Source organism: Eptesicus fuscus, chromosome 1 (genome assembly GCF_027574615.1).
Source record: "Eptesicus fuscus isolate TK198812 chromosome 1, DD_ASM_mEF_20220401, whole genome shotgun sequence".
Classification (NCBI taxonomy): Eukaryota; Metazoa; Chordata; class Mammalia; order Chiroptera; family Vespertilionidae; genus Eptesicus; species Eptesicus fuscus.
This window is the reverse complement of record NC_072473.1, coordinates 129,445,166-129,471,936: the sequence shown is the minus strand read 5'-3', so window position 1 is coordinate 129,471,936 and position 26,771 is coordinate 129,445,166. Positions and strand designations below refer to the sequence as shown.

Below are 26,771 nucleotides of genomic sequence, written 5' to 3'. Positions count from 1 at the left end.
AAAGAAGCCTACCATGGAGGAGGAGTTCCTCTTCAAGGAATCATCTGTGTTGCCAGAGAAGCACACCACGCAGGGGGAAGTAGCCCTCTTGAAGAAGCCTTGGGCATTGCAGGAGAATATTCACAGTAAAGATGAATTTCTTATGGAGCCAGTTTACTTTAGGAAGAAACATACCACAAATGAGGCAATCTCCAGCAAGGAGCCATTATCTTTAAAGAAGAAAAAGCACACCACTCAAATAATGACGTCTATCTGCCAAGAAGTGTTGGACTTGCAGAATATGATTGGCAAAGATAAGGATTCCTTTGTTATGAAGCCAGGGCCATTTAGGAAGAAGTCCTCAACTGAGGAGACAATTGATACCAAGACACTGTTATCTTTAAAAAAGAAGCATATCATTGATACCAAAGAGGACTCCTTGAAGAAGCTATTGACTTTGCAGGAGAAAAGCACAACTGAAGAGGATTCCCTTTATAAGAAACCATCGATTCTGAAGAAGAAACTCTCCACTGAGGCAATAATAAGCACAGATAGTCAATTATCTTTAAAGAAGAAGTCCACTGCTCAAGGGGAGGTGTTCCTCTTGAAGAAGCAATTGTCCTTGCAGCAGAAGCCCAGTATTGAGAAGGAATCCCCCATCATTGAAGAATTAACTTTTCAGAGGAAGCTTGCCATCAATGACTCACTCAATTTAAAGACGGTATCCTTGAATGAGAAATCCACCACTGGGAAGAAGGTGTCCTTTAAGGAGCCATTGGTCTTGCAAGATAATCCCACCCAAAAGGAAGACACTAGTCTTAAAGATGTATCAATCCTCCCAGTTAATATCAGCTCACATGTGTTCAACTCTCCCCCTGAATCCAGAACAGCAATGTCCCTCTCTGACATCCTGTCTATTGTGAGCAAGTATCGTACCTCAAGGAAGCACAGTGCTCGTAAACCCAGTACCAAAAAACGTGTCTCCGATTGGCGCCGTATATCAAAGAAGGAGGTATTCTGCTCTCTTTTTACATTAGATTAAAAGATCTTTGTTGTCCTAGAGGTAGCTGCTAGCAAAGAGATTTTTTTTTTCTTAAACAGCAACTGAGCTATATATTTTAAGCTATAGTAAATCAAGTTGGCCTTGTAGAACTCTTGACTTCCTGATTGGCATAGTGATTCACCTAAGCAATTAGAGAGTATTTATTCTAGGAATACCCACAAGAGCCTGTAATACTGTATATAAATGTATATAGGCTTTGCAGTAGTGTTTACTTCTTGGGAAATTGCCTTTCTTAGTAATTGCGATCTAAATTCAAGTAGGCTTCAGTCAAAGATGGGTAAAGTTTATGGAGGAAGTCAAAGATGGATAAAGTTCATCTCCTAAGGAAGATGCTTTTTAAGTTGTAAATTGAAAGGGTAAAGGGATGAGATTTGGCAAGTAGGAAGAGAAATACCCCTTTTGTAGGCAAAAACAACCTGAATAAAAGTGTAGAATGATGCCAAAACCGGTTTGGCTCAGTGGATAGAGCGTCGGCCTGCGGACTCAAGGGTCCCAGGTTTGATTCCGGTCAAGGGCATGTACCTTGGTTGCGGGCACATCCCCAGTAGGGGGTGTGCAAGAAGCAGCTGATCGATGTTTCTCTCTCATCAATGTTTCTAACTCTCTATCCCTCTCTCTTCCTCTCTGTAAAAAATCAATAAAATATATTAAAAAAAAAAGTGTAGAATGATGGAAAAGGCTGCCAAGAAGATGAATTGGGTCAGATCAAAGCTTTGGGACAAGGAACCTAAGAAGATAGGTGACATAAAATGAAATAGTAAAATAATGGTGTTGTTGAAGAATCTTGAGCTTACCTGTAAAAATGGTTCCAGGTTCTAGGGTAGAGCATACATGTACAAGGAATACTAAGCATTTCTTGGTCACTCAGCAGCATGAGGATTTCAGGGTGCAAGCGTGCTCTGTTATGGTCCAGGATGTATGAAGCTTGAGGAACCTCAGCAAAAGATGACAGTGGGAATAAATAAGTCATTCTTTATGTGCATATGCTAAGCTTTCCTTCGAATATTTCTTCTAATATGACTTTTTGGTGATTTCTAACCAGATAACTATACTGGAGATTATTGATCAGACCCATTATGATCCATTTTTCAACTTATCATACACCCAAGATATCTTCAAATACATGAAGGAGAGAGAGGTATGTAAATGGCTGGTGGGGGGTGGGAATGATTTCTAGTTCTCATTTCCTCATCACTTCATCCTTCAAATATGAGTTGAAAGGGGAGCAACAACTGGCATCTTCTGGTATCTTACTATGAGTTATACATTGTGCTAAGGAATTTATAGACATAATCTTGTTTAATTCTCACATTAATTTCATGATGGTATGTATTATTATCTCCTTTTTATAGATGGGGGAAACTGTCCATAGTCACACTACTAGTATGTGGTAGAGTTGGGATATGAAATAAAGTATTATTACCTAGAAGAACATAAGCCTACACCTCTAATTGCCGAGGAGACAGTCTCAGACACAAAAATAGTCAAGCAGTCTCCTCTGAGTAGCTGCTATTAGAAATCTTTTCCCTTTTCTATGTAAGTTTCTGGCATCATATATAAAATCACACCCATGGTTTTACCTCTCCAATCTGGCAAAATTTTCTTCCTCCTTTGAAATCTGCCAGTCTCCTTTACTACTTACTAATAGTCATCAATTCCAAGTTTTTTTTCCTGTCTCTTTTTAATAGAACAGATGGGACCAAGATTATGTGCCAACTAGAATTTTAGCAGGCCATGCATGAGAGGGAGGATGAATAACTCATATTCTCTCTAGAGGCATAGCTTTTGATTAACTGACTCCAGAGCCTACATTTTTTAGAGGAAGTAAGAGAAAACTTTGCTATGCCAAAAGTGTAGGCCTTAGCTCAGCACTATAGGTTTCACTTGGGATTTTGTTAGAAATGCAGAAACCTAGACCCACCCCAGACCTTCTAAATAGAATGTGAATTTTACATATCCTCAAGTGGTATATATGCATGTTAAAGTTTGAGAAGCATTGCTCTACATAGCATGGTATTATGCTTTTAGTTAAATTTCAAAAAGGAATCAGAACCTTTTTGATATTCATCTATAGTCATAGGTATGTTTCTACCTGTTTTTCCGCTGGATTCCTCAGTATCCACTGTGATACTTGAATATCATATGTGTCCATTTCCCAAAGAACTGGGAAAGCATACTTTGATCTGCCTTTATCAGATACCAGCTGAAAATGAGTTAAATCATGAAAAAGTTAATTATGTTAAGTTATTACTTTTTTTCTGAGATATTAATTGCAAATATTTTTTCCTCAGATACAACTTTTGAACTATAAGAATAGTTTATTAACATTTCTTTCTTATTGTCACCAGGAAAAGTTCAGACTTAAAAATTACATGAGCAGTCAGACTGACATAAACAGTGACACGAGGGCCCTTCTTGTGAACTGGTTGGTGAAAATACAGGTGAGCCTGGCAACCCCTGCTTTAAGGAACTGCTATTCTGTTTATCAATTATTTATTCAGCAGTGCCAGGTTTCAGACTTGGTAAAAATTTACTGGGTCTACAAAGCTGAATAAGCCATGGTTCCTGCCTTTGGAAAGCTTATGATATACTAGAGGCCCATTGCACGAAATTCGTGTACTTGGTTCAGCCTGGCCTGCGTCTTCTTGCAGTCCAGGAGCCCTCAAGGGATGTCTCAGGGAGCAGGCTTAAGCTGTCAGTCAGACATCCTTAGTGCTGCCGTGGAGGTGGGAGAGGCTTCCACCACTGCTGCTGAGCTCACCAGCCCTGAGCCTGGCTTCTGGTTGAACGGTGCTCCCCCTGTGGGAGCACACTGACCACCAGGGGGCAGCTCCTGCATTCAGTGGCCCCTCGTGGCCAGTGCACATCAGAGCGACCAGTCGTTCTGCCATTTGGTCAATTTGCATATTATCCTTTTATTATATTGGATAGGTCAAGGTAAGACATGCAAACAAATAAGTACAATACATAGTAGAATACACCAAGTACATAAGAAAGTTATAAATTAGATACTGGAGAAACAAATGAAAGAAGAGATGATTTCTAAAAAAAAAAAGAGAAAGTGATATGGTAGTTTAATTCTTAAAATTTTGTAAAAGTATATCTAGTGATTTTGATAGGGGTCAGTGACAAAGTCTTTCAAGTTTGGGTGGGATAGATAATAGGAAGGACAGTGTAGCACCAAATGTGGCGGGTAGCTGTTTGTCTAGAGTTGGTTATTGAGGGAATACTACAATGAATATTTAATTATCACTTTACACTAAAGAAAGATAGCCTAGAATAGTACCTGGCACATAGAAGGGTGTCAATAAATATTTGTTGTATGAATGGAATTGAATGGATAACAGAGATAAAATATATCTACCAGCTAGAATGATGAACTGAATCTTTTTTATAACAGCTTTTGTTACTTTTATTGTACAAAACTTCACATTTATTACAGCAGGGTAGGAAATTACAATTACCTATGATCCCACAACCACTGTTAATGTGTGTATTTCTCATCCTCCACTTTTAAAGTAGTGGCAATCCATAGGGATGCATTTTCAGTGTGCAGATCACAGAATCACAGGTGCCCAGGTCCCATCCCAGATTTATCAAATCAGAATTGTGGGGGTGTGGCTCAGGTACACTTATTTTTATAAAGCTCTGCAAGTGATGCTAATGTACATCTTTTTGATAGAGAATCACAGTTGAGTATTTTGGTATGTAGTTCTATGAAATTTTAACATTCGAAATAATGGACTTATAATAAATTGCAAAAGTAGTATAGAGAGGTCCTATGTACCCTTTACCTTTTTCTCAATGATAACATTTTGCATAAATGTAATATAGTGTCACAATCAGGGTTTTATAAGCCTTATTTAAATTTCATCAGTTTTACATGTACTTGTGTGTGTGTATTCTATATAATTTCATCATACATGTGAATTTTGTAAGCACTACCATCACCACAGTTAAGATACAGAATTATTTCATCACTATAAGGATCCCCTTTTATAACCATAGCCATCTCCATCCTCTCACCTTCTTGTCTCTAGAAACTCCTAATTTATTCTCCACCTTTATAACTTTTTAACTTCACGAATATTATATGTTTTTAATTTTGATAAAGCCTAGTTTTTAAAAATGTTTTCTTTTTGGATCATGTCTTTTGTGTTATGTCTAAGAACTCTTTGACTAAACCTAGGTCATGAATATTTTCTCCTATATTTTATTTAACAGTTTTATAGTTTTAACATTAAATCTATAATCCCTTCTGAGTTAATTTTTGTATAAGGTATGAAGATTTTTGAAGTCAAAGTACATTTTTTTTGCATATGTTTGTCTAATTATTCTAACACAATTTGTGGGAAAAAAACTTTCTTCACTAAATTATTTTTGTGCTTTTGCCAAAAATCAATTGGCCTTATTTGTGTGGGTCTAATTTTATACTTATTTCTATACTCTCATATTCCATTATCTCTGTATCTATCCCTTTGCCAATATTACACTGTCTTTATTTCTGCAGTTTTATAGTAATTCTTAAAACTAGGTAGCTTGATTCTTTCAACTCTGTTCTGCCTTTTTCCCCAAAATTGTTTTAGCTATTCTAATTCCTTTGCCTTTCTATAAATTTTAGAATCAGTTTGTTTATATATAAAAAAAATCCTGCTGTGTTTGATTGGAATTGTGTTACATTTTGTCCAGAAAAGAGTTAACATAATGGGCCTAGTACTGCTATCCTTAGAAAGGCCTGTTTGCAATGTTGGCCCTTGGCTGGCATCTGGGAACTTGACTGATAAACAGTTCCCTGTACTGCTATAAAACCCTCCCTTAATGATAACTGTGCTTGAACTCTGTGCAAACAATGTGTTTATTCTGAATACCTGCTTTCCTTCTGGGAGACTGGAATTTTGGTACATGCTAAGCACAGAGTGTTTACGTGACCAGCTCCCAATAAAATCTTAGGCACTGAGTCATTAATGAGTTTCCCTGTAGACAATACTTTACACGTGTTGTCACATCTCATTGCCGGAGGAATTAAGTGCATCCTAAACTACTCTACTGGGACAGGACTCTTAGAAACTTGCTTTTGTTTTTTTTTGTCAAACTTTGCCCATGCTTTTTTCCCATTTGCTAATTTTGCTTGTTACCTTTTGCTATAATAAATCATAGCCATGAATATGACTATATACTGAGTCCCGGGAGTCCTCCTAGGAATGTGGTCTTGAGGATCCCCCAACACATATCTATAGGTGGAGTTAAAAATGATTGATATACTTTCTATGTTGAATCTTTCAACCCATGAATGTATTATGTATCTCATTTTTTTTTTTACCATATAGATCCTGTACTTGTCTTGTTAGGTTTGCACCTTATTTATATTTTATTCTCCTGGAGCTAATGTAAATGGTATTTTTCTAAAATTTAGGTTTCCAGATTTATACTGTTGTTATGAAATACTGATATTTGTGTTTGATATTCGTATTCTGCAACCTTGCTAAAACTCACTTATTGATTCTTAGTTTTTAAAAATAGATTTCTTGATGTTATCTACATAGATAATTGTCATTTGTAAATGAAAACAGTTTTATTTTTTCCAATCTGCATGCATTTAATTTCATGTTTTATTGTGCTGTGTAGGACTTCCATTATGATGTTTAATAGGAGCAGTAAGAGTGCACAACATTGCCTTTCTTCCTAATCTGAGGAAGAAAGCAGTCTTTCACCACTTGTATGATCTTAACTCTAGAGTTTTTGTAGATACCTTGTTCAGGTTGAGAAAGTTACTTGCCATTCCTAGTTTGCTGATGTATATTTATCATAGATGAATGCTATATTTTTTCTTGGATTATTGATAATAATTATTAATATGGTAGATTACATTGACTGATTTTCAATATTAAACCAGCCTCATATTCCTAGGGTAAACACCACTTGGTCCTGTTATATTATTCTTTTTATATACTGCTAGGTTTTATTTGCTAGTATTTTGTTGAGAATTTTTGTATCTATATTTCTGATGGATGTTGGCCTGTAGGTTTGTAGTGTTCTTTACAAAAATTTTTTTTATTGTCTTTGTCTGTTTTTTTTTGATATGAGAATGATACTGGCTTCATACAACAATTTGGGAAACTATCTCCACCCCCCCTCTTCTATTTCGGGAAGAGATGTGTAGAGTTGATGTTATTTATTCTTTACATGTTTATAGAATTTGCAAGTGAAACTATCTGAGTCTGACGTATTTTTCTTTTCACCAAACAACTTTAACTAAAAATATAATTTCTTTAATAGTTATAAGATTATTAAAGTTATCTATATCATTTAGATGAATTTTGGTAGTTTGTAGTTTTCAAATAATTGGTCTGTTTCATCTTAAGTTGTTGCATTTATGTGCATAGAGTTGTTTATAGAATTCCCTGTATTACTTACTCTTTCATTCCTGATACTTGGTGATTTGTTTTTCTATATTTTTGTTAATCAGTCTTGCTAGAAGTTTATCAGTTTTATTGATCTCCCCTCCCTAAAGAATCAGCTTTTGATTTCATTCATTTTCTCTATAGTTTTTGTATTTTCAGTTTTATTGATATCTGCTCTAATTTTTATAGTTTCATTTCTTCTTATTTTATTTTTTAAAAATATATTTTTATTTATTTTAGAGAGGAAGATAGAGAAAGAGAGAGAGAGAGAGAGAGAGAGAGAGAGAGAGAGAGAGAGAGAGAGAGAGAAACATCAATGAGAGAGAATCATTGATTGGCTGCCTCCTGCACACCCCACACTGGGAATTGAGCCCGCAACCTGGGTATGTGCCCTGATCAGAATCAGTGACCTCCTGGTTCACATGTCGATGCTCAACCAGTGAGCCACACAGACTGGATTTTTTCTCATGTCTTAAGATAGAAGCTTAGATTATTGATATCAGACTGTTCTTTTTTCTTAATATAAACATTTACTGCTACAAATTTTTCCATAAGCACTGCTTTAGCTGCATGTTACAAATTTGGGGAGACTTCCTTTTTATTTATTCTTACACTATTTAGAAGTCTGTTGTTTAATTTACAAGTGTTTTGAGTCTTCACCATTATTTTTTTTGTTATCTATTTCTAGCTTAATTCCATTATGATAAAATAAAACACTATGTATGATTTTAATTCATTAAAAATTTTAAAAGGTTTATTACCCAGAATATGGTCTGTCTTTGGGAATATTCTATGAGCTGTTGGATGGAGTGTTCTGTGTCAGTTGGATCCATTTGGTTGATGTTGTTATTAATTTATGCATTATTTTTGCTGATTTTCTGTGTACTAATTATGTTACTAAGAGAGGAGTACTGAAGTTTTCAACTATAATTGTGAACTTGTCTATTTCTCTTTTCAGATTTATCATTTTTTGGCTTTGTGTGTTTTGAAAATCTGTTGTTAGGAACATACACATTTAGGATTGTTATGTCCCCTTTATAGTGTTTTGTGACTTGCCTTTTTTTCTCCTATAACAATGTTCATGTAATTGTGAACATCTTCTAGTCAAATTGACATATTTCTGCATTCGTTTTGTTGACTGTATAGTATTCTGTTCTTCAACTGTCATTATTTACCCAACCTCCTATTAGACATTTAGTTTATTTCCAAAATTTTCTCTTAGAAATATCCCTGTAGTGAACATGCATACACTTGCATTGTTCATAACTGCACTGTTATTTTTCTGGAATAAATTACTAGGAATAGAAGCATTAGATCAAAACAATGCACATTACAAATTTTTGTACATAAAGGCAACTGTCCTTTGGAAGAGTCATGCCTATTTGTGCTTTTACCAGTACTCAACGAAAGTGATTGTTTTCTCATAATCTTACCAACATAGGATAGGGTGTTATATTTTTTTGCCATCTACTAAGTGAAACATTTTAATATGTTATTTTAGGTTTATGTATAGGAGCATTGGCATTTAAGTAGTCAGGTGTATTCTTTCCTTCATGGTTTTAAAATTTCTTTCTTGCCTAGAAAAGTCTTCTCTAGTGATAATTTCTCGTATATAAAGATTTCTTTGAATTTTTTTCTAGAACAGTTATAGCTTTATGTTCACATTTACGTCTTTATCTGGAATTTATTTTGGTTTGATATCAGCATCTATACACCTCAATCCAATTATTATCTAGTTATTCCAATACCATGTATTTGTTTTAGTCATCCAGTGGTTTGAAATGACATCTTTAATCACATATAGGTGGGTTTCTTTATGTTTGTCTAGTCTAACATCAGTAGTATGCTGTTTTTATTGTTACAGCTTTGAAAGACATTTATTGCCACTTTATTTACCTTTTACAAAATATTCATGGCTCTTACACATTAAATTCTTCAAGATGAGCTATAGAATAATTTTTTCAATTCTTCAAAAATAGTCCATTGGGATTAATTCAGGGAGATTTTACAATATTGAACTTTCCAAACTAGTTAGGTTGTGTCTGTTTATTTTTTTATTATCCTATACTAGAGGCCCGGTGCACGAAATTCGTGCACGGAGGAGGGTTGTCCCTCAGCCCAGCCTGTACCCTCTCCAATCTCGGACCCCTCAATAAATCTTTCTGATTTATTTATTTATTTATTTATTTTTAGTGTCTAAAGTTTTACATATGTCTCCTTTTCCCCCAATTGACCCTCCCCCAGCCATTCCCACCCCGGGCAAGCCTCCACAGCCCCAGTATCTGTGCCCATTGGTTATGCTAATATGCATGCATACAAGTCCTTTAGTTGCTCTCTAACCCTCTTCCCCTACCATTTGTCTCTAGATTGATTTTTTTCTTGCTCATCAAATTATGTTGATCAAATGATGTATTCCACATATGAGTGAGATCATGTGATATTTATCTTTCTACAACTGGCTTATTTCGCTTAGCATAATGCTCTCCAGTTTCATCCATGCTGTTGCAAATGGTAAAAGTTTCTTCTTTTTTTTTTTATAGCGGCGTAGTATTCCATTGTGTAGATGTACCACAGTTTTTTAATCCACTCATCTGCTGATGGGCACTTAGACTGTTTCCAAATCTTAGCTATTGTAAATTGTGCTGCTATGAGCATATATCCTTTCTGATTGGTGTTTCTGGTTTCTTGGGATATATTTGCTTCTATATTCACAAATGAGATTCCTTTATAAGTGTGGTAGAGGATATAATTTTTTATTAAATTTAGTACAAGGATTGCTATTAACATAATTAGGGAAAATTTTCTATACTACTAAGTTTATTTTTTTTAGAAGAACTTACCCATGAGCCCATTGATACATGATGCTCTTTGTGTGTGTCATTTTTTTGATAACATTTTCTAATAACATTGATGGTTATTAGCCTACTAAGGTTTTATTCCTAATCTTGAGTCATTTTTGTAGTTTATATTTCCCTTTAAAATCATTCATTTAATGGATATTTCACAGTTATTATCATAGATTGTGTATGGTATTCTGTTATTATCCTTTGTAATTATTTTTCTCATTCAAAATGTTGTATGTACACACTCTCTTTCCTCACAAAAGTTTTGTTCAGTCCTGTGGTCAAAGAACCAGTTCATGGATAAATGTGTATATTTTTCTTTAAAATATTTTAGCCCTGAATAGGGTGGTGAAGGCCTGGGACAGGGGACAGGGCAGGCTAGAAAGGGTCAATGGGTAAAAAAAGGGACATATGTAATACTTTCAACAATAAAGATTTAACTTAATTAATTAATTAATTAATTAAGATATAAAATTTGAAAACATAAAAATAAAAATTTCAGCCCTGGCCACATAGCTCAGTTGGTTAGAGTGTCACCCCCATAGGCCAAGGTTTCGGGTTCAGTCCCTATTCAGGGCACATACAAGAATCAACCAGTGAATGCATAAATAAGTGGAATAGCAAATCTATGTATGTCTCTGTCTCCCTTACTATCTCTCTAAAATCAATAAATTAAAAAGGAAATTCATTAACATCTGTTTTCATCTTTATATTTTATTTAGATTTATTTTGTTGTTTTCCTCTAGCTTCTTGAAATGAATGCATAGTCTATTTTAATTATTTCTTACTTCATAATAAAAGCTCCAAAGCTGTACATTTTCTTCTAAGTAACAGTTCTGACTACACCCCATTAGTTTTGACAGACAGTGTTGTAGCTATCTTATTTTTTCTCAATAAACTGTAATTGCAATTTTACTTCCTCTTTGACTCAGATTTTGTTTTTTTCTTAAAGAAATAGTGCTTACTTCCTCCCCCCCCCAAAAAAAAAATAATGCTTTGTTTTTCATTGGCTTGTTTGGTTTATCTTTTTATTACCAAGTTTTAGATTTATTGCCTTGTGTATCAAGAATGTGATCTGAATGATGAATTTTGCTTTTCTTAAGTTAATGAGGTTTATCACTGATGTTTGAAGAAAATATGTATTCTCTATAGGTACAAAGAATCATTATATCAATTACTTTTGGCTTAATTCTTATATAATGTATATGATAATTTATTGTCTTCTGCTTAAGTTATCAAAAAGTCTGAGAGCAATGTGGGGACCACCCACTATCATTGTTGTTTAGTTAATTTTTTCTGGCAATTCTTCACCCCCTCCATCTCACCTTAACTTCTCTGCCCAATATACTTTTTAAAAAAACTACAAAATGAACATGTTTATAGTATGTATGCATGTATTCATATATATTTGTGTGTGTGTGTGTGTATAAAGTCGACAACTCTTTTCTTCTATTCTTATTCCTCAGAAGTAACAACTATAGTTTAGAGTGTATCCTTTCAAATCTCTTTTTGCATGTCTTATCATTTTTATTAATATTTGACTATCCTTTCTTTAAAGTCTTAAATTATATGAGTAATAAAAGGATGCATCCACATACATGCATATATGCACATATAAAATACAGCTCTTTAATGAGTGGGTTTTATGATATTTTTCTTATATGAATAAGTCATGCTGTACATATTGCACTGCAACTTGCTCTTTTTTCTTAAGAATGAATCCTAATAATCGTTGCTTTTAAATATAGATCTACCTCATTCTTTTAAACTGCTGTATAATATTCTATTATGTGGAGACTAGAGGCCTGGTGCACAAATTCATGCAAGGGTGGGTCCCTCTGGGTGGCGTTCCCTCTGGGTGGCCTGCAGGGATTGGCAGTCCAACACTGCCTGCAGCTCATCCCGGCCCCACTGTGCCTGCCGCAGGCTTGGTCCCAATCAGTCCTGCTTGGGAGAGGCTCCTGCTGCCACAGCAGCACTCGCCAGCATGAGCCCTGCATCTGGCACCCTCCCAAGGGGAGTGGCCTGTGGGATAGGACTGAAACTGACTCTCCAACATCCCCTGAGGGGTCCCAGATTGTGAGAGGGTGCAGGCCAGGCTGAGGGACCCCACAGGTGCATGATTAGGTCAGGAAGGGACCTTGGAGGGCTTCAGGGCATGTCCAGCCCATCTCGCTCAGATCAGCCGGACCCCAGCAGCAAGCTAACCTACCGGTGGGAGCATCTGCACCCTGGTGGTCAGTGCATGTCATAGTGAGCGGTTGAGCAGCTTTAGATATCATTAGCATATTACGCTTTGATTGGTTGTTTGGTTGTTCTGCCATATGGTCTATTTGCATATTACCCTTTTATTATATAGGACTAGAGGCTCGGTGCACGAAATTTGTGCACGGAGGGGGGTTGCCCCTTAGCCCAGCCTGTACCCTCTCCAATCTGGGACCCCTCAAAGGATGTCTGACTGCCCATTTAGGCCCGATCCCTGGGATTGGGCCTAAACGGGCAGTCAGACATCCCTCTCACAATCCAGGACTGCTGACTCCCAACTGCTTGCCTGCCTGCCTTCCTGATTGCCCCTAACCGCTTCTGCCTGCCATCCTGATCACCCCCTAACCACTCTGCTGCCAGCCTGTTTGCCCCCAACTTCCCTCCTCTGCCGGCTTGGTTAGCCCTAACTGCCCCCTCCTGCAGGGTTGATCACCTCCAACTGCCCTCCCTTGCAGGCCTGGTCCTTCTCAACTGCCCTCCCTTGCAGGCCGGGTGCCTCCCAACTGCCCTCCCCTGCTGGCCATCTTGTGGTGGCCATCTTGTGTCCACATGGGGGCAGGATCTTTGACCACATGGGGGCAGCTATATTGTGTGTTGCAGTGATGATCAATCTGCATATTAGTCTTTTATTAGATAGGACAGAGGCCTGGTACAGGGGTGGGGGCCAGCTGGTTTGCCCTGAAGGGGTCCCGGATCAGGTGGGGGTTCCCTTGGGGTGTGGGGCGGCCTGAGTGAGGGGCCTGTGGTGGTTTGCAGGCGGGTCACGCCCCCTGGCAATGCAAGCGGAGGCTCTGGTATCTGGAATTTATTTTCCTTCTACGATTGAAACTTTGTAGCCTGGAGCGCAGCCAAGCCTGGGGCTCCCTCCGAGGCTGGTAGCCATTCGTGTTGGGGTTACAATTGAAACTTTGTTGCCTTAAGCAGGTGGGCCCGGCCAGGGTCTGTGGAAAGCTTTGCTTCCCCTGTTGCCAGCGGCAACCCTGGCCTGCTCTCTCAAGCTCCATTCTGCCGCCATTTATTTGAATTTGTTTACCTTCTATAATTGAAACTTTGTAGCTTGAGTGGAGGCTTAGGCCTGGCAAGGGCAGGTGGAAAGCTTGGCTTCCTCTGTTACCTAGGAAACTGTGCTCTCTGTGGCTGTAGCCATCTTGTTTTGGGTTAATTTGCATACTTTCTCTGATTGGATGGTGGGTGTGGCTTGTGGGTGTGTCTGAGTTATGGTCAATTTGCATATTTGTCTATTGTTAGATAGGATAGACATTATTTAGTTATTTACCCCTTTGATGTATCTGATCTATTAATTGCCCCTCATGTAAGATGTCATCATATACTTTTAATTTATTTCTTCTTTTATTGTTAGTAAAATTTTAGGCTTTTAGATCCAGATTCTTGTTTAATACATTATCTTCCCTATAAATAATTATTTTTTAATTTTCTAGATGTAGACCTGTTTTACTTAATTTTGTTGGTTCATTCAATCTAAAGGTTCAGTCTATCTGTGGCTCAGAGACATTATCTATTATGTCTTTATTATTTCTCTTCTGCCTTTTCTTTCATTTTGATGGTTTGTGTGTGTGAGAGTGTGAGTGTCTTCAGAATCTATTCTCTTTGTATCTCAGGTTTTTCTTTGTGTCTCAAGTTTTCACTCATTACCTCTCAGTTCTGGGAGAATTCCTTTGAAATCATTTATCTGTTTGTTGTCATGATTATGAATATACTGTTCACTGCCTTTATCATATTTTAAAATTAAGTAATTGCTTTTTCACCAGAAACTAGACATTCTGGATCCCAGTGATCTCTTTTCATGGATTCAATATCCTCTCAGATCTTGTTGAGAGTATAATTTTTAAAAGTTTATTTCAGTTTTGTGGAATAAAATGGTGTCATAAGTAGACATTTGCTCTAATCAGAACATTTCTCCTTGAAAAATTACTTGTCATTTTTCATATAGCTGGTTGATTTTCTCTGTTTATTCATCACTTTTGATTTTAGAATTTAAGATGATCTTTTAGTTTTAGAATTTAAGATGAATTTTGTCAGATAGAAGCATGGAACAGAGTGTGTAATCTCAGAGGAAAGGTGAGAGAGGGTAGGTGGGTGGCAGGTAACCAACCAAAGACCTTGTATGCATATATGCATAACCCATGGACACAGACAATAGGGTACTGAAGGCCTGGCGGGAAAGGGGGGGGGCAGGCTGGAGGGGGTCAATGGAGAAAGAGGGGGACATATGTAATACTTTTAACAATAAAGAATTATTTTTAGAAAGTTGAATTTTGTCAGATTTGTCTTCTAGTTCAAGACTAAGATTAATTTTTATATTTTCTATAGTTTTATTTATCACTTCCCTTTTCTTTCTTCTTACCCATCTCCAGATAAGAAGAATAGTCTTTATGAAGAATTTAAAGGGTATGCTAGCCAAATGCAGTTACAAGGAAGAGAACCTTGCTATTGTGCTAAAAGGTTTCTTATCTACATTTGTTGTAGCTGCTTGAGAGAGCACTTCCGCTCTTCTCTAACTGGCACAAAGTTAGGCTCTTCATTTGGATCCTGATGCTGAGGGGACAGAAAACCATATGTGAAGTCAAGCTATTTGGTCTAGAATGGAGATTTATATGAGACATAATAACTGTTTTCTTTTTTTAATTTATTTTTTATTGTTGACATTATCACAGATGCCCCCCTAGTTGAAGGGTTGTCACAAGAAGGATTAGCTTATTTCATGTACAGTAGGTCCTCGGGTTACATTGGAGATCCGTTCCTATGGCGCGATGTAATGTGATTTTCACCATAAGTCGGAACTCACCTACATAAGCACTTACGTCACATACATGGAGCACATACACAGCAGTAATGAAGTGAAATAGTAAAAAAAAAAAATAAAAGAAAGATAACAATTCCTGACCTTTACTTGTGGTAAATAAATAATAAAAAAACATAAAGCACATATGTACATACGTTGACATGACGGAACTTTTTTTTTTTTATAAATAAATGGGAGATGGCGATGTAACCACGAAACGACTTAAGTCAAGTCAGATGTAACCCAAGGACTGTCTGTAGTCCCAAGTAGTAGAATTATATTAGAAGAATTATGTTAGAATGTCTTACAGTCAAGGAAGAAGGATTGCTGTAACTGTCACAGCTGCTGAATTAAATATTTATTGACTCCAAATTTCAACCATTCATTCAGGTATTACCCACACTTTTGGATGTTTCCATTTGATAACCTGCTGCATGGGTGGCCAAGTGCCTTTGTTAAGTACTGGCAGGAGGCTACACAAGCACTGACTTTGTCATTTGTTCACAGAGGCATTATCCTCAGAGAATTGCTGATTTCCATTTCTACTTTTTTGTAATTGACCTAAATTTCTTGATATTTAAAGTGGTAGTCATTAACCTTCATCTGCATGAATTCTCCTCTTTCCTTTCTTAATGACATTTCTTTGGAAGATGTAGTAGACAGTTAAAATGTCCACATCCTAATCCCCAAAGCCTGTGAATACAGGATTGGCCAAAAGTAGGTTTACAGTTGTTCATATGGAAAATAATACAATAATTAATAAACAATAATGTAAGAATAAACTTTGTGTTTTGCATACTCACAAAGGGAAATTAAGTAGACTATGGCATTAGGACTGTAATCAGCTGAATTTAAGATGGTGATTCCCCTTGATTATCCAAATGGGCCCAATGTAATTACAAGAGTCCTTAATTGTGGAACAGGAAGTCAGAAAGTGATGTAGTGTGAGTAAGACTCAGTTGGCCATTGCTGGCTTTAAAGATGGAAGGGACCCCAAACCAAGGAGTGCAGGAATCCTTTAGAAGCTAGACAAAGGATTCTTAATTTAGAACCTCTAGAAAAAAAACATAGCTCTGCTAACACCTTGATTTTTTTTTTAACCCAGTGAGTACTATTTTGACCTTCTGAACTCCAGATCTGTAAGATAATGGATTTGTGTTATTTTCAGCCACTAAGTGTGTAATAATTTATTATAGCAGTAATAGGAAAGGAAGGCAATTTCTGAGAATATCCAAGGCCATATCCTAGGAACAATAGGAATAGCTTTTTTGGTATTTCTGTTATTCAAAAACTCAATATTTCTATTGCTGAATCAATGTATCCAACTATCTTCTGATAATCATTCATGTATACTAATATACATCCACTTCTCCAAAGCTTCTTATTGACCTACTTTGTAGTCAACTAGGCTCTAATCAATAAGAGTAGCCTAAATAAAAGGAATCCCAATGAAGTAGGTGAAACTTACAGGGAGGATTTTTTAAATTCAATATAAGGAAGATTTTTCTGTTAAAACTATTCAAGGAGAGATTGGGCTGTATTTGGAGGTTTTATGGCAGGAACTGAACAACTACTTGGTGGAGACATTAAAGAGAGGGTTCAGCATTGGTTGAGCTGTTGGACTAATATAGATCTTATTGTTTTCAAACCCTAAGGCCCCAAGGGATTGTGAGGAAGAAGCATCATTGAGGATTGGGTAGGACCCCTGTGTACAATGCAAATTGTGGCTATACATTGCCTGTAGTCAAGGCAAAAGCAGGCAATGGAATCCAGCTATATACTCTTGTTTGCCAAGCTGTGCATTCTGGCCGTGGGGATGCTATGCTCTGAGGCAGGGGTACCTTTTGCTAATTTCTATAAAGGTATCGTCTACTTGATAAGATGTATGCTTTCAGGGCTGCATTCACCCAAAGAAGTTATCTTTTCCCTAATTTTTACAAAGATGCTATATAGATGCCAACACTAACTCTGGGACTACTTTTATAAGAGATATTGGGTTTTTTTTTGAATTGGTGAGGGCAGGATAAATAAAAGAGGAGAAGGAGGGTTATACTACTAATTCTTTAACCTCATTCTGGCTTCTTCAGCTTCTCAACTCACTTCCAAATAGTACTATTGGTACTTGCTCCCAATCTATACATTTTAATAGGTAGTAATGGATGAATAAACTAATAAATAAAACAAGTCTCTGTGCCTCAGAGCTAAGTAAACATGATCTCTTCTGGGAATTCATTATATAAGGTGATAGCAAATATGGAAAGCAAGAGTATCAATTATGTATTGGAAATCAAGGAGAGAGGGTCTGTTCACTCAGGGTGTTCCTAGAGAAGGCAGAGTCTCTCTCTGACTTATAAGACTGGTTACCTACCCAAATTTAGGGATAGATAATGCCAGAGTTCTCAGAGTCACAGGATATATTGTCAGACATCTACCTGAACTATTTCCCATAATCATAGTTGAATTTCAGCTGGCCAGGTCTGGTAGCTCTACTGTGCTCAATGCCACAGACCAGGTAGTTAGATTTATCTGAATGTGATTTTGGAGCTGGATAATATGCAGATTTTTGCCCTGTTTGTGTATTCCTCCAGATTAACTGTGATCTGATTCATGAGAGCCTCTACTTGGCGGTGAAGCTGGTGGATCGCTACCTTATGAAGAAAATATGCAAGAAAGAGAATATGCAACTCCTTGGTGCCGCTGCTTCTCTGATTGCAGCAAAACTTGAGGTTGAGTTCATAGGACCTGGAGAGAACTAATCAATCAGATTTCTATCCAAGTCATATATATCCACATGTCTATGTATGTGTGTATATGTATATGTGTACATATATTTGTACCTATGTCTGTATGAAAATAGTATTTCCTACTAATTTTTTATCTATTTTCCCCAGCAGGGAAGCTGGTGTTAACTGGCAATGGTGATGTATTTGTTTTCTGGTATCAATAAGATTCTCCCATTTTCTCTAAGATATATGTATGTGGGAGTGTGCCTCTCTAATGGGTTGTTATTTTTAAAGCTTCATTGTGGCCCAATGATTCTTTGCCCCCCCCCCCACTCTTTTCTTCTTCCCACCAACTCCATCTCTTTCAAGTGGAGTCTTGAACTGTATATTAAGAAAGAGTTTCCAAACCTGGGTGCTGGAGACATTTAAGAGAAAATGGCCTGGTAGTGAGTCTAAGTGAAATAGTTAGTTTTGAAGTGATAGTATAAAAGCAAGTAGCTGGGCTTTCCTTTTTAACCATAATCCACCCAATTTCTCTGATTCTTTCCTCTTCTTTAGATTTTAAATGATCTTGTACAATTCCCATTTTTCCTTTAGATAGGCTAGTTGTATGAAACCTTAGGTTTTGGGAGCAGAAAGGTAGTAGCTACTTTTACTGAGTTCAAAGAGGTTTAGAACTAGGTTGCTTTGTGAACTTGAGCAAGTTACTTCTCTCTGGGCTTCAATTTCCTGTCTGAAAAACCAGAAGGTTAATCCAGTTTGTGATCTGAAACTAGAGAGAGAGAGCAAAGTTTGAATTAAAGGCTGGGGTAGGCAGGTGGATGCTTGTAGAGAAAAAATTCAGTGGTCTTTCTGCCTCCCCAAAATCAAGGTTCAGTCTGCAGAGGGTGGGACGTGGGAAGGTGCTCCCAGACAGGGTTCTTCTCACCCTTGGGCTGGCCTGGATCCCCTGTAGTCCTCAGTTTCAGCTTAGGCTCCCTCTGTGCCTGCCTCTCTCTCACTGCTTATTACTCCAGTGGTGCCTCCTCCCAAATATCCTTATTTATTCCTTAGACTAGCACACACAGTGAGGACTTATCTTCCATCTCTAACTCCCCTTTTTGTGGCCTCTTTTCTTTCCTTCCCCCACAGTAGGACTTAGATTTCCCATTCCTGGCTCTCACCCATTAAAAGAGAGACCACTGCTCCCAGCCCTTGTGCCATATTATGTGCTTCCAGTGCTGTAAGAATCCATCTCCAGAGGCACCATCCTTTCTCTAGTGGTGCAGTTTTGTAGCAGATCTCTCTTGTATTTCTGATTTTGTGTTTCAGATGGACCACTCAAATCAACCAGAAGCTGGCTCTCAGAGCTAACCTGAAGGTTTATTCTAGGAAATGTTATTACCTTCTATCCTTTAGCCCCTTCCCCTCTGCTTTTCATCTCCAAGCAGAGGAGTGGGTTGTCTTGGCCTGGTGTGACTGTTTCTTCTCTCCACCTGTAGGAGACCTACCAACCTAAGTTGGAAAAATTCCTGAAATCCCGTAAAGAGGCTTACCAGCGACATGAGATGCTTGCCATGGAAATGAACATCCTGAGAACCCTCGAATATGAAGTCAACATTCCTGTCGCCTATCATTTTCTGCGCATGTATTCTATGGTAAGAGAGAGAAAGCATATCTCCCTTCTTCCTGCTGGGTTTGTCTCCCCCATACCAAGAGTGACTGCTTGAGTGGTAGGTAAAGGGACTGAGACAATTGGGGACAGGAATTTCTTCTTCAATCCAACACTCCTAGATTAGTAACCTTTATGAAGTGTTAGGAGGAAGAAAATTGGAGGTTTGTATAGTATGCCTGTAAAGTTTTGAGGTGAGGGCAGAGTAGGAGAAGGAGAGAAGATTCTTTTATGAGGAAAGGACATATGAGAACTTTGGGGGAGGTGAATATTGGTTACAGGGGAGGTCACTTCATAATTACTCATTGCATTCTACAAGTGGATGTTGTGTACTTTCTCTCTCTCTGTGTTATAGGTTATAATAATAAAAAAAGATACAAATAAGAAAGGGGAGAGAGTTCTTTTGGAGCATGGAATACATCCTAGGGTGGAACCAGGTGCAAAGTTATAGTTGGAAAGCTTTGGCTCTTCAAAGGATGACTTGTACAGAAAGAGTAGATGGGAAGGTACCACAAGTACATTTGATAATTTGGTTACAAAACATAAAGGTAGTGAATTCTAATGCTGATTTCAGAATTGCCTCCCTTCCCCCTGCTTAAGATTCTGTGATTTCAAGGGTAGAGTGCCTTAGTGTGAACCATGATGGTAGGAGAAGTACATTGTTCAGGCAGAGAGCCATTTAGGCCCTAGGTGAGATAACTGGAGAGAGTAGGTGAAAGGGGTCTTCTGCTTAGTGCTGGTTTTCTGAATTGCTTGCTGAAATGTTCTTTTTGCTCCCTTTAGAATATCCATGTCGACATAAAAACAGTGGTCTTATCCCGATTCATCTGTGAGTTGACCCTGCATGAATATGACTTTATCCAGGAAAAGGGTTCCGAGCTAGCTGCTGCTTCCTTTCTCTTGGCGCTCTACATGACGAAGCTTAAAAGCGTGGTAAACACTGACCAGGGGCACGGGGTGGGGATTCAGAAGCACAGGGTTGGCTGAGAAGGAAGGTGTAAATTAAGGCTGTAGGAGATTCAGTGCCCAAACTGCCATATACCCACAGTTTTGAATTCTTTGACACCTCAACATCTTAGGATCCTGGCTGCCTACAGGGTTTCTATAGCAATTGTTTTGAAGTATTTTGTACCATTTTTCTTAGTCACAGTTCCAAGGAAAGCTTATCTGAAAACGCAATATCACAAAACAAATTAATGTGAAATTATTCTGGTTGCAGCAGGGCTGGGGTGAACCCACTTCCTACCTGACCCCATTTCACCTCTGCCCCTTGTAGTCCCTTCAGCAAGGTTACTCTCTGAGGGAGCTTGTTAGAATGGAATTTGAAGCACTGACCCAGAGAACAGAGTAGTGAAAGCAACTGTCCATGTGTAAAAGGGGACTTATAGGTATATTATAGTGTTTTTCTTTTCTAAAGAGGAAGGCCCCAGAGCCTCCTTCCCAAATATAAATAAAACTCATGTTTGATGTTTTCTAAATTTTATGAAAAATTATGAAAAGCAACTTCAGAGAACTATGAATTTTTACTGATATGTAACATACAATCCAAATAGAAAGAGTATGCTGACAAATTTGCATGCTCTTCCCAACCACCCCTGAGCCCCTCTAACTTAGAGGTCCTAGAGCCACAACTGATGGGAAAGCCTCTGTGTGCTGAGAAAGAACTCTATAAACAGTTGTGTTTATAGAAGTTGAGTGCTTGGTGATCTAAGCACTTTGTATGAACTCATTTAATCTTCACAATAACCCCACAAGATCAGTATTATCCCTATTTTATAGATAAGAAATACATTCACACGTTTTGCTAGGGAGAGGCAGAACTAGGAGTGGTGTACAACCAGTACTGCATAATCAGAATGGGTGTGGCCATAGCTCTGGAGCCATGGTCCTGGAGGACCCATTCTGAGCCAGGCTTTGACCCATGGATCCTGGGGAAATTGAATGGCTCAGGGCAACAAATTTCTTGCCAACCAGTATGGAAATATTTCAATGTTTAAACACATGGCATGCTTGTATCAGTGAGTATCAGCTAAATGTCAACCCTGATCTGAATTCTGGTAGTCTAGATTCCACAATCCTCTATGCTATATATCCTGCTTTTATAGGTAAGAAAGGTTTCACAAAGAAGGTGACTTTTGAATTGGCTCTTGAAAGGAACCCATGAGAGGAGGCATTCTAGGTAGAGGGAACAATAATTGAAAAGACATGAAGGCAACAATTAAAGAGTGTAATGTATAGGGGGCAGAATAAGAATTTCCTGTGGATAGAACAAAGGCTACATTAATAGGGAATGGTGAGAGATGAGACCAGAATGGTAGGATGTGTTCAGATTATGAGACCTTTGATGTTATGTTGAGAGACCCATTTTATACTAAGGTACTGGAAGTTTTTGAGGCAGGGGAATGACATGTTCCTGTTTGTATGTTTTGGAAATAGTACTGGGAGAGTAGTATAGGAGGTATACTAGGTGGTAGAGTGTAAAAGTGCAACATTGGCAAGTCAGCTTTTGTAATAGTCAAGGTGAAGCTTTGGGGACTGAACTGGTGCAGTGACAATGGGGCCACTAATCTTATTTAACACACTAAATAGAATAATGTGTTACTGCATGTTACTCCCCTGTTCCGCATGCTAATGACTACCCTTTGCCTGTGGCAGTGGTTTTCAAACAGTATTCAGTAGAGCCCTGAGATTCCTGCAGAAGTGTCTCAGGGGCCATATAAAGATAAGGGGATTCAAATTAGTGAGATTCTTAGCCTTTGCCTCCAATTCCAGGTAAGATATTTGGGTTTCCAGGTAAGATATTTTTAAAAAGGGGAGTTGGGGAAATAATTTAAGATATTTTTATTTTTTAAAAAATATTTTTATTACTTTCAGAGAGGAAGGGAAAGTGAGAGATAGAAACATGAATGATGAGAGAGAATCATTGATAAGCTGCCTCCAGCATGCCCCACACTGGGGATCAAGCCCTCAACCCAGGCATGTGCCCCAAATGGGAATTGAACTGTGAGCTCCCAGTTCACAGGTTGAGGCTCAACCACTGAGACATGCCAGCCGGGCTAATTTAAGATATTTTTAGAAAACCACTGCATTATAGAATAAATCTTCCTTTCTCTACCTGTGGAGCTCCTACTTGACTTTCTGTACTCATTGTAGATGTTCCCTCTCCTATGAAGCTTTCTGTTACTCTCCTAGCCAAAGTTCATGGGTCTCCAGCGCTCTCATAGCACTTCCCACACATTTTGTAATTCTCTCTGTGCATGCCTGTCTCCTCCACTAGACTATAGATTCCTCAAGGACAGGAGCTTTGGTCATCTTTATATTCCCAGCATCCTATACAGGGCTTGACAATATTATTAATCCTAGCTAGCATTATTTAGGCACTTACTATATGCTAGACTGTTACATGTGCTTTGTATATATTACTTCATTTAATCATGCAATATAATTACTGTAACGACCCCCATTGGTAAAATGAGGCACCAAGAGGTTAAATGACCAATTTAAGGCCATACTATTAGTTAAAATAGAATTTGAACCCCAGTAGTTTGCCTCCAGAACATTTGCTCTTAAATACGTTGCTATATTGCTTCTGCCACATAGTAGGCATCCTTAAAGTTGAATGAGAAAATGAATGCATGTAACGATAGCTGGTAGATCCAGAGAGAAGGAACAGCTTTAAGTTTCTGTTGGCTGTTGAGTTGGGACCTCAAGTTTGTTCTGAGGTTTGCCTGACAATTGGCTCTTGACCTGAAAGTGAGTAAATTACAAAGTCAGTCATGTTCCTTGGATTTTTTGATAGTGGATTTCAGCATACCTGAATATCTATGGCCAGGGCTAATATCCAGCTGGTACATATGAATATAGCCACACCACTAGTTTGTGGCTGAAACCTATTCTCCTATAATAATTGGTTAGTGTTTATGACGTATGAGTCTTTGAAATGTTTCACTCTCTTTCCTTTCTGTACCATGGATAGGAAGTTTGGATTTGGGATAGTAGACACAGAGGAAGGGTCTGCTTCCTGTCATAAAAGTCACTGTTTATGTTGCTTCTTTCAGGCTCATTTACTGGATTATCACTTTGGCTACAAGCCCTCTGATCTTTCCCGCTTGGTCAAAAAGCTTAACAAGCTGCTGACTTTGTATCCTTACAATGATAGGTTCAAGGCTGTGCGTTTCAAGTATTCTCACGAGTAAGTACCAAGCTCCTGATGAGGTTGGGTTTGTGCTCAGTCATGGGGAGGCCCAGACTAGCTTTGCCTAAGGAAAAAGAAAGATTGAGGTACGTTTTACCTTGCTTTCTGCTCCAGGGTTAAAGTAAGATAGGGAACCAAGGGTCCTATATCCCACTTATTCCATGAAACCTGCTTGCTTTGGCCTATTTTATACTGAGCAGATGTCTCTTCCTTTTGCAGGAACTTCTATGAAGTCACCAAAATCCCCCTCTTGGACAAGTTGAAGCTGGAGGAACTTTTGAGTTCCCGCTAATTCTGAAATGAGGGCCTAGAACGCTGACATCATATAACTAGGCTATATTTATTCTGTCCTTGAATTTTTTTGATCACTTTTCTTCATTTTTACTCTTTGTTTGTCTTTTCTAAAACTGAATGTTATAAATGTTTAAGTTTTTTTTATGAAAGAAAAAAAAAGTATTGTAGTATTTATTTAGAAATAAAATAAAAATTAATATTTGTTGCTAAAATGGCTCACCTCTCCTTTTTATGTAAAAAAATTAAAAAATTGAATTGAATTTATTTGGGCGACATTGGTTAATAAAATTCTATAGGTTTCAGGTATACAATTCTACAATACATCATCTGTATATTATATTGTGTATTTCCCACAAGTCAAGTCTCCTTCCATCACCAATTATACCCCTCTACCCTTTTCTACCTCCCCCCATCCTTCCATTTGGCAATCACCATACTGTTGTCTGTGTCCATGAGTCTTTATTTCCTTTGCTTAATCCCTTCACCTTTCTTACCCAGTCCCCAACCCCCTTCCCTCTGACAGCTGTCAGTCTGTTCTCTATATATTATTGCATAGGCCAAGGATTTTTGCCCCCTGCCTTGTCAAGGTTGTGCCTCAGAGTGTAGCTTATCCAATTTCTTTCTCTGTTGGAGTCTTTCACTTCAGGGGTGTAGGAATTGAGTTGATTTCGGTGTGAATTGATGGATGAGTCTGTAGAAGGAGGATCATTGGAGTGAGGCTGCGGTTGGGTGGTAGTGCCCAGTCTAAGGAGGGAGAACTTGGCAGACAGGCCTCAGTGTTCAGATCTGGACCAATACCCTTTGATCCATATCTTACATTGCTTGTTTTCTTTCCTTCTTCCTAGATGATGAAAAGGCAGGGATCAGGATTTTGCAACCCAAGGCAGCCCTAGTTTCATAGTTAGGCAGTTTTGTAGAGTCTAAATAAAATAAAATAAAAAGCTGCTTGGAGTGACATGCTGAAATCTTAGGGCCTTTGTCTTCTGTCAAGAGGAGAAATTTCTGTCCTGGCCAGGTGGCTTGGTTGGTTGGAGCGTTGTCCCATATAACAAAATGTTGTGGGTTGAAACCTGATCGGGGCACATACCTTGGTTATGGATTTGATCCCCGGTCAGGGTGCATATGGGAGGCAACGAATTGATGTTTCTCTCTAAAAATCAATAGAAACATATGCTCGGGTGAGGATTTATCTATCTATCTATCTATCTATCTATCTATCTATCTATCTATCTATCTATCTATCTATCTATCTATCTATCTATCATCTATCTATATCTATCTATCTATCTATCTATCTATCTATCTATCTATCTATCATCTAGTCTTTGGGGTGATGTGTACTGGTACAGCGATCTCATTTGTTCACAGAAGATTTGAACATCCTGTTCCAGTTGATAGAGAAACACTGCCTCTAGGACCTCTGGGTCTGCCCCACAATTTAGCCACTGAAACAAGTAATGTCTGTCACAGCAGAAGACCTCTAGGGCTAATCAGAACAGTTATAATCAAAGGAAATGAAGGTTTACTCCCATGCTTTTGTCTAGTAGTTTTATATGTTTAGCTCTTACATTTAGGCCTTAAATCTATTTTGAATTAATTTTTATATATGGTGTAACATAGGGGTCCAACTTCATTTTCTTGCATGTAGATAGACATCCAGTTGCCCCACCATCATTTGTTGAAAAATCTTAGTGCCCTAATTGAAAATTAATTGACTGTAAATTTGAGAGCTCATTTCTGGACTCTCAATTGTATCCCATTTACCCATATATCTATCCTATGCTAGTAACACACCACTTTGATTACTGTGGCTTTGTAATCAATTTTGAAATCAGGAAATGTGTGTTCTCCAGCTTCCTCCTTTTCAAGATTATTTTGGTTATTCTGGGTCCCTCACATTTTTATGTGATTTTTTTTTTTTAGCATCAGCTAGTTAATTTCTGAAAAGAAAGCTATGATTTTGAAAGAGATTGCATTGGATTTATAGATAAATTTGGAGATCATTGCCATCTTAACCATATTAAATATTCTAATCATGTGTTTTGTACTAGTCTCAGCCTATCAGTAACCAATGTTGTGGCTGGACTGGCCTTTGTGTTTCTTTATTATGATTGAGAGACACTCTCAGCAATAACCAGTAGGAAACTTTGAAAGAGACAAGGTTTATTACTTAGAGGTCCTGGAAGTTACACAGCACATCTGGTTCCAGACTAACCGCTTAGTGTCTCTCTCTCACACACACACACACACACACACACACACACACACACACACACCAGACAGATCTAAATAACACTGCAAAGGCTTTAAAAACTGAACTGACATTGAACCTTCAGCCCACAGAAAGATAGTGAGAACCTGTGGCCTGAAAATCAGATTGACGGTTAAAGTAAAAATATAAATGTTTTCTATACAATTTACGTAAGCAATTTCATAATGTCATATTCAAAACGTCTAGGATATCAACTATATTTACATTTTAAAGAAGAAAGATCACTTATTAATTGATGGAGTAAAAGCATTTGACAAAATTCAGCATTCATCCATGACAAAA

General features: G+C 37.9%; 1 protein-coding gene across 1 annotated transcript in view; it reads left to right on the top strand.

Moving 5' to 3' along the window:
• Positions 1-24,323, top strand: part of CCNB3 (cyclin B3) — a 71,196-nt gene extending 46,873 nt beyond the window's left edge. Inside the window, exons 5-12 of the mRNA XM_054720024.1 lie at positions 5-991; positions 2,085-2,180; positions 3,391-3,483; positions 17,943-18,080; positions 19,559-19,714; positions 20,512-20,661; positions 23,787-23,920; positions 24,143-24,323. Of these exons, the coding sequence (XP_054575999.1) occupies positions 5-991; positions 2,085-2,180; positions 3,391-3,483; positions 17,943-18,080; positions 19,559-19,714; positions 20,512-20,661; positions 23,787-23,920; positions 24,143-24,215 (1,827 nt within the window). The 3' untranslated portion in view covers positions 24,216-24,323. The remainder of the gene's footprint in view (positions 1-4; positions 992-2,084; positions 2,181-3,390; positions 3,484-17,942; positions 18,081-19,558; positions 19,715-20,511; positions 20,662-23,786; positions 23,921-24,142) is intronic.
• Positions 24,324-26,771: the final 2,448 nt, after the last annotated feature.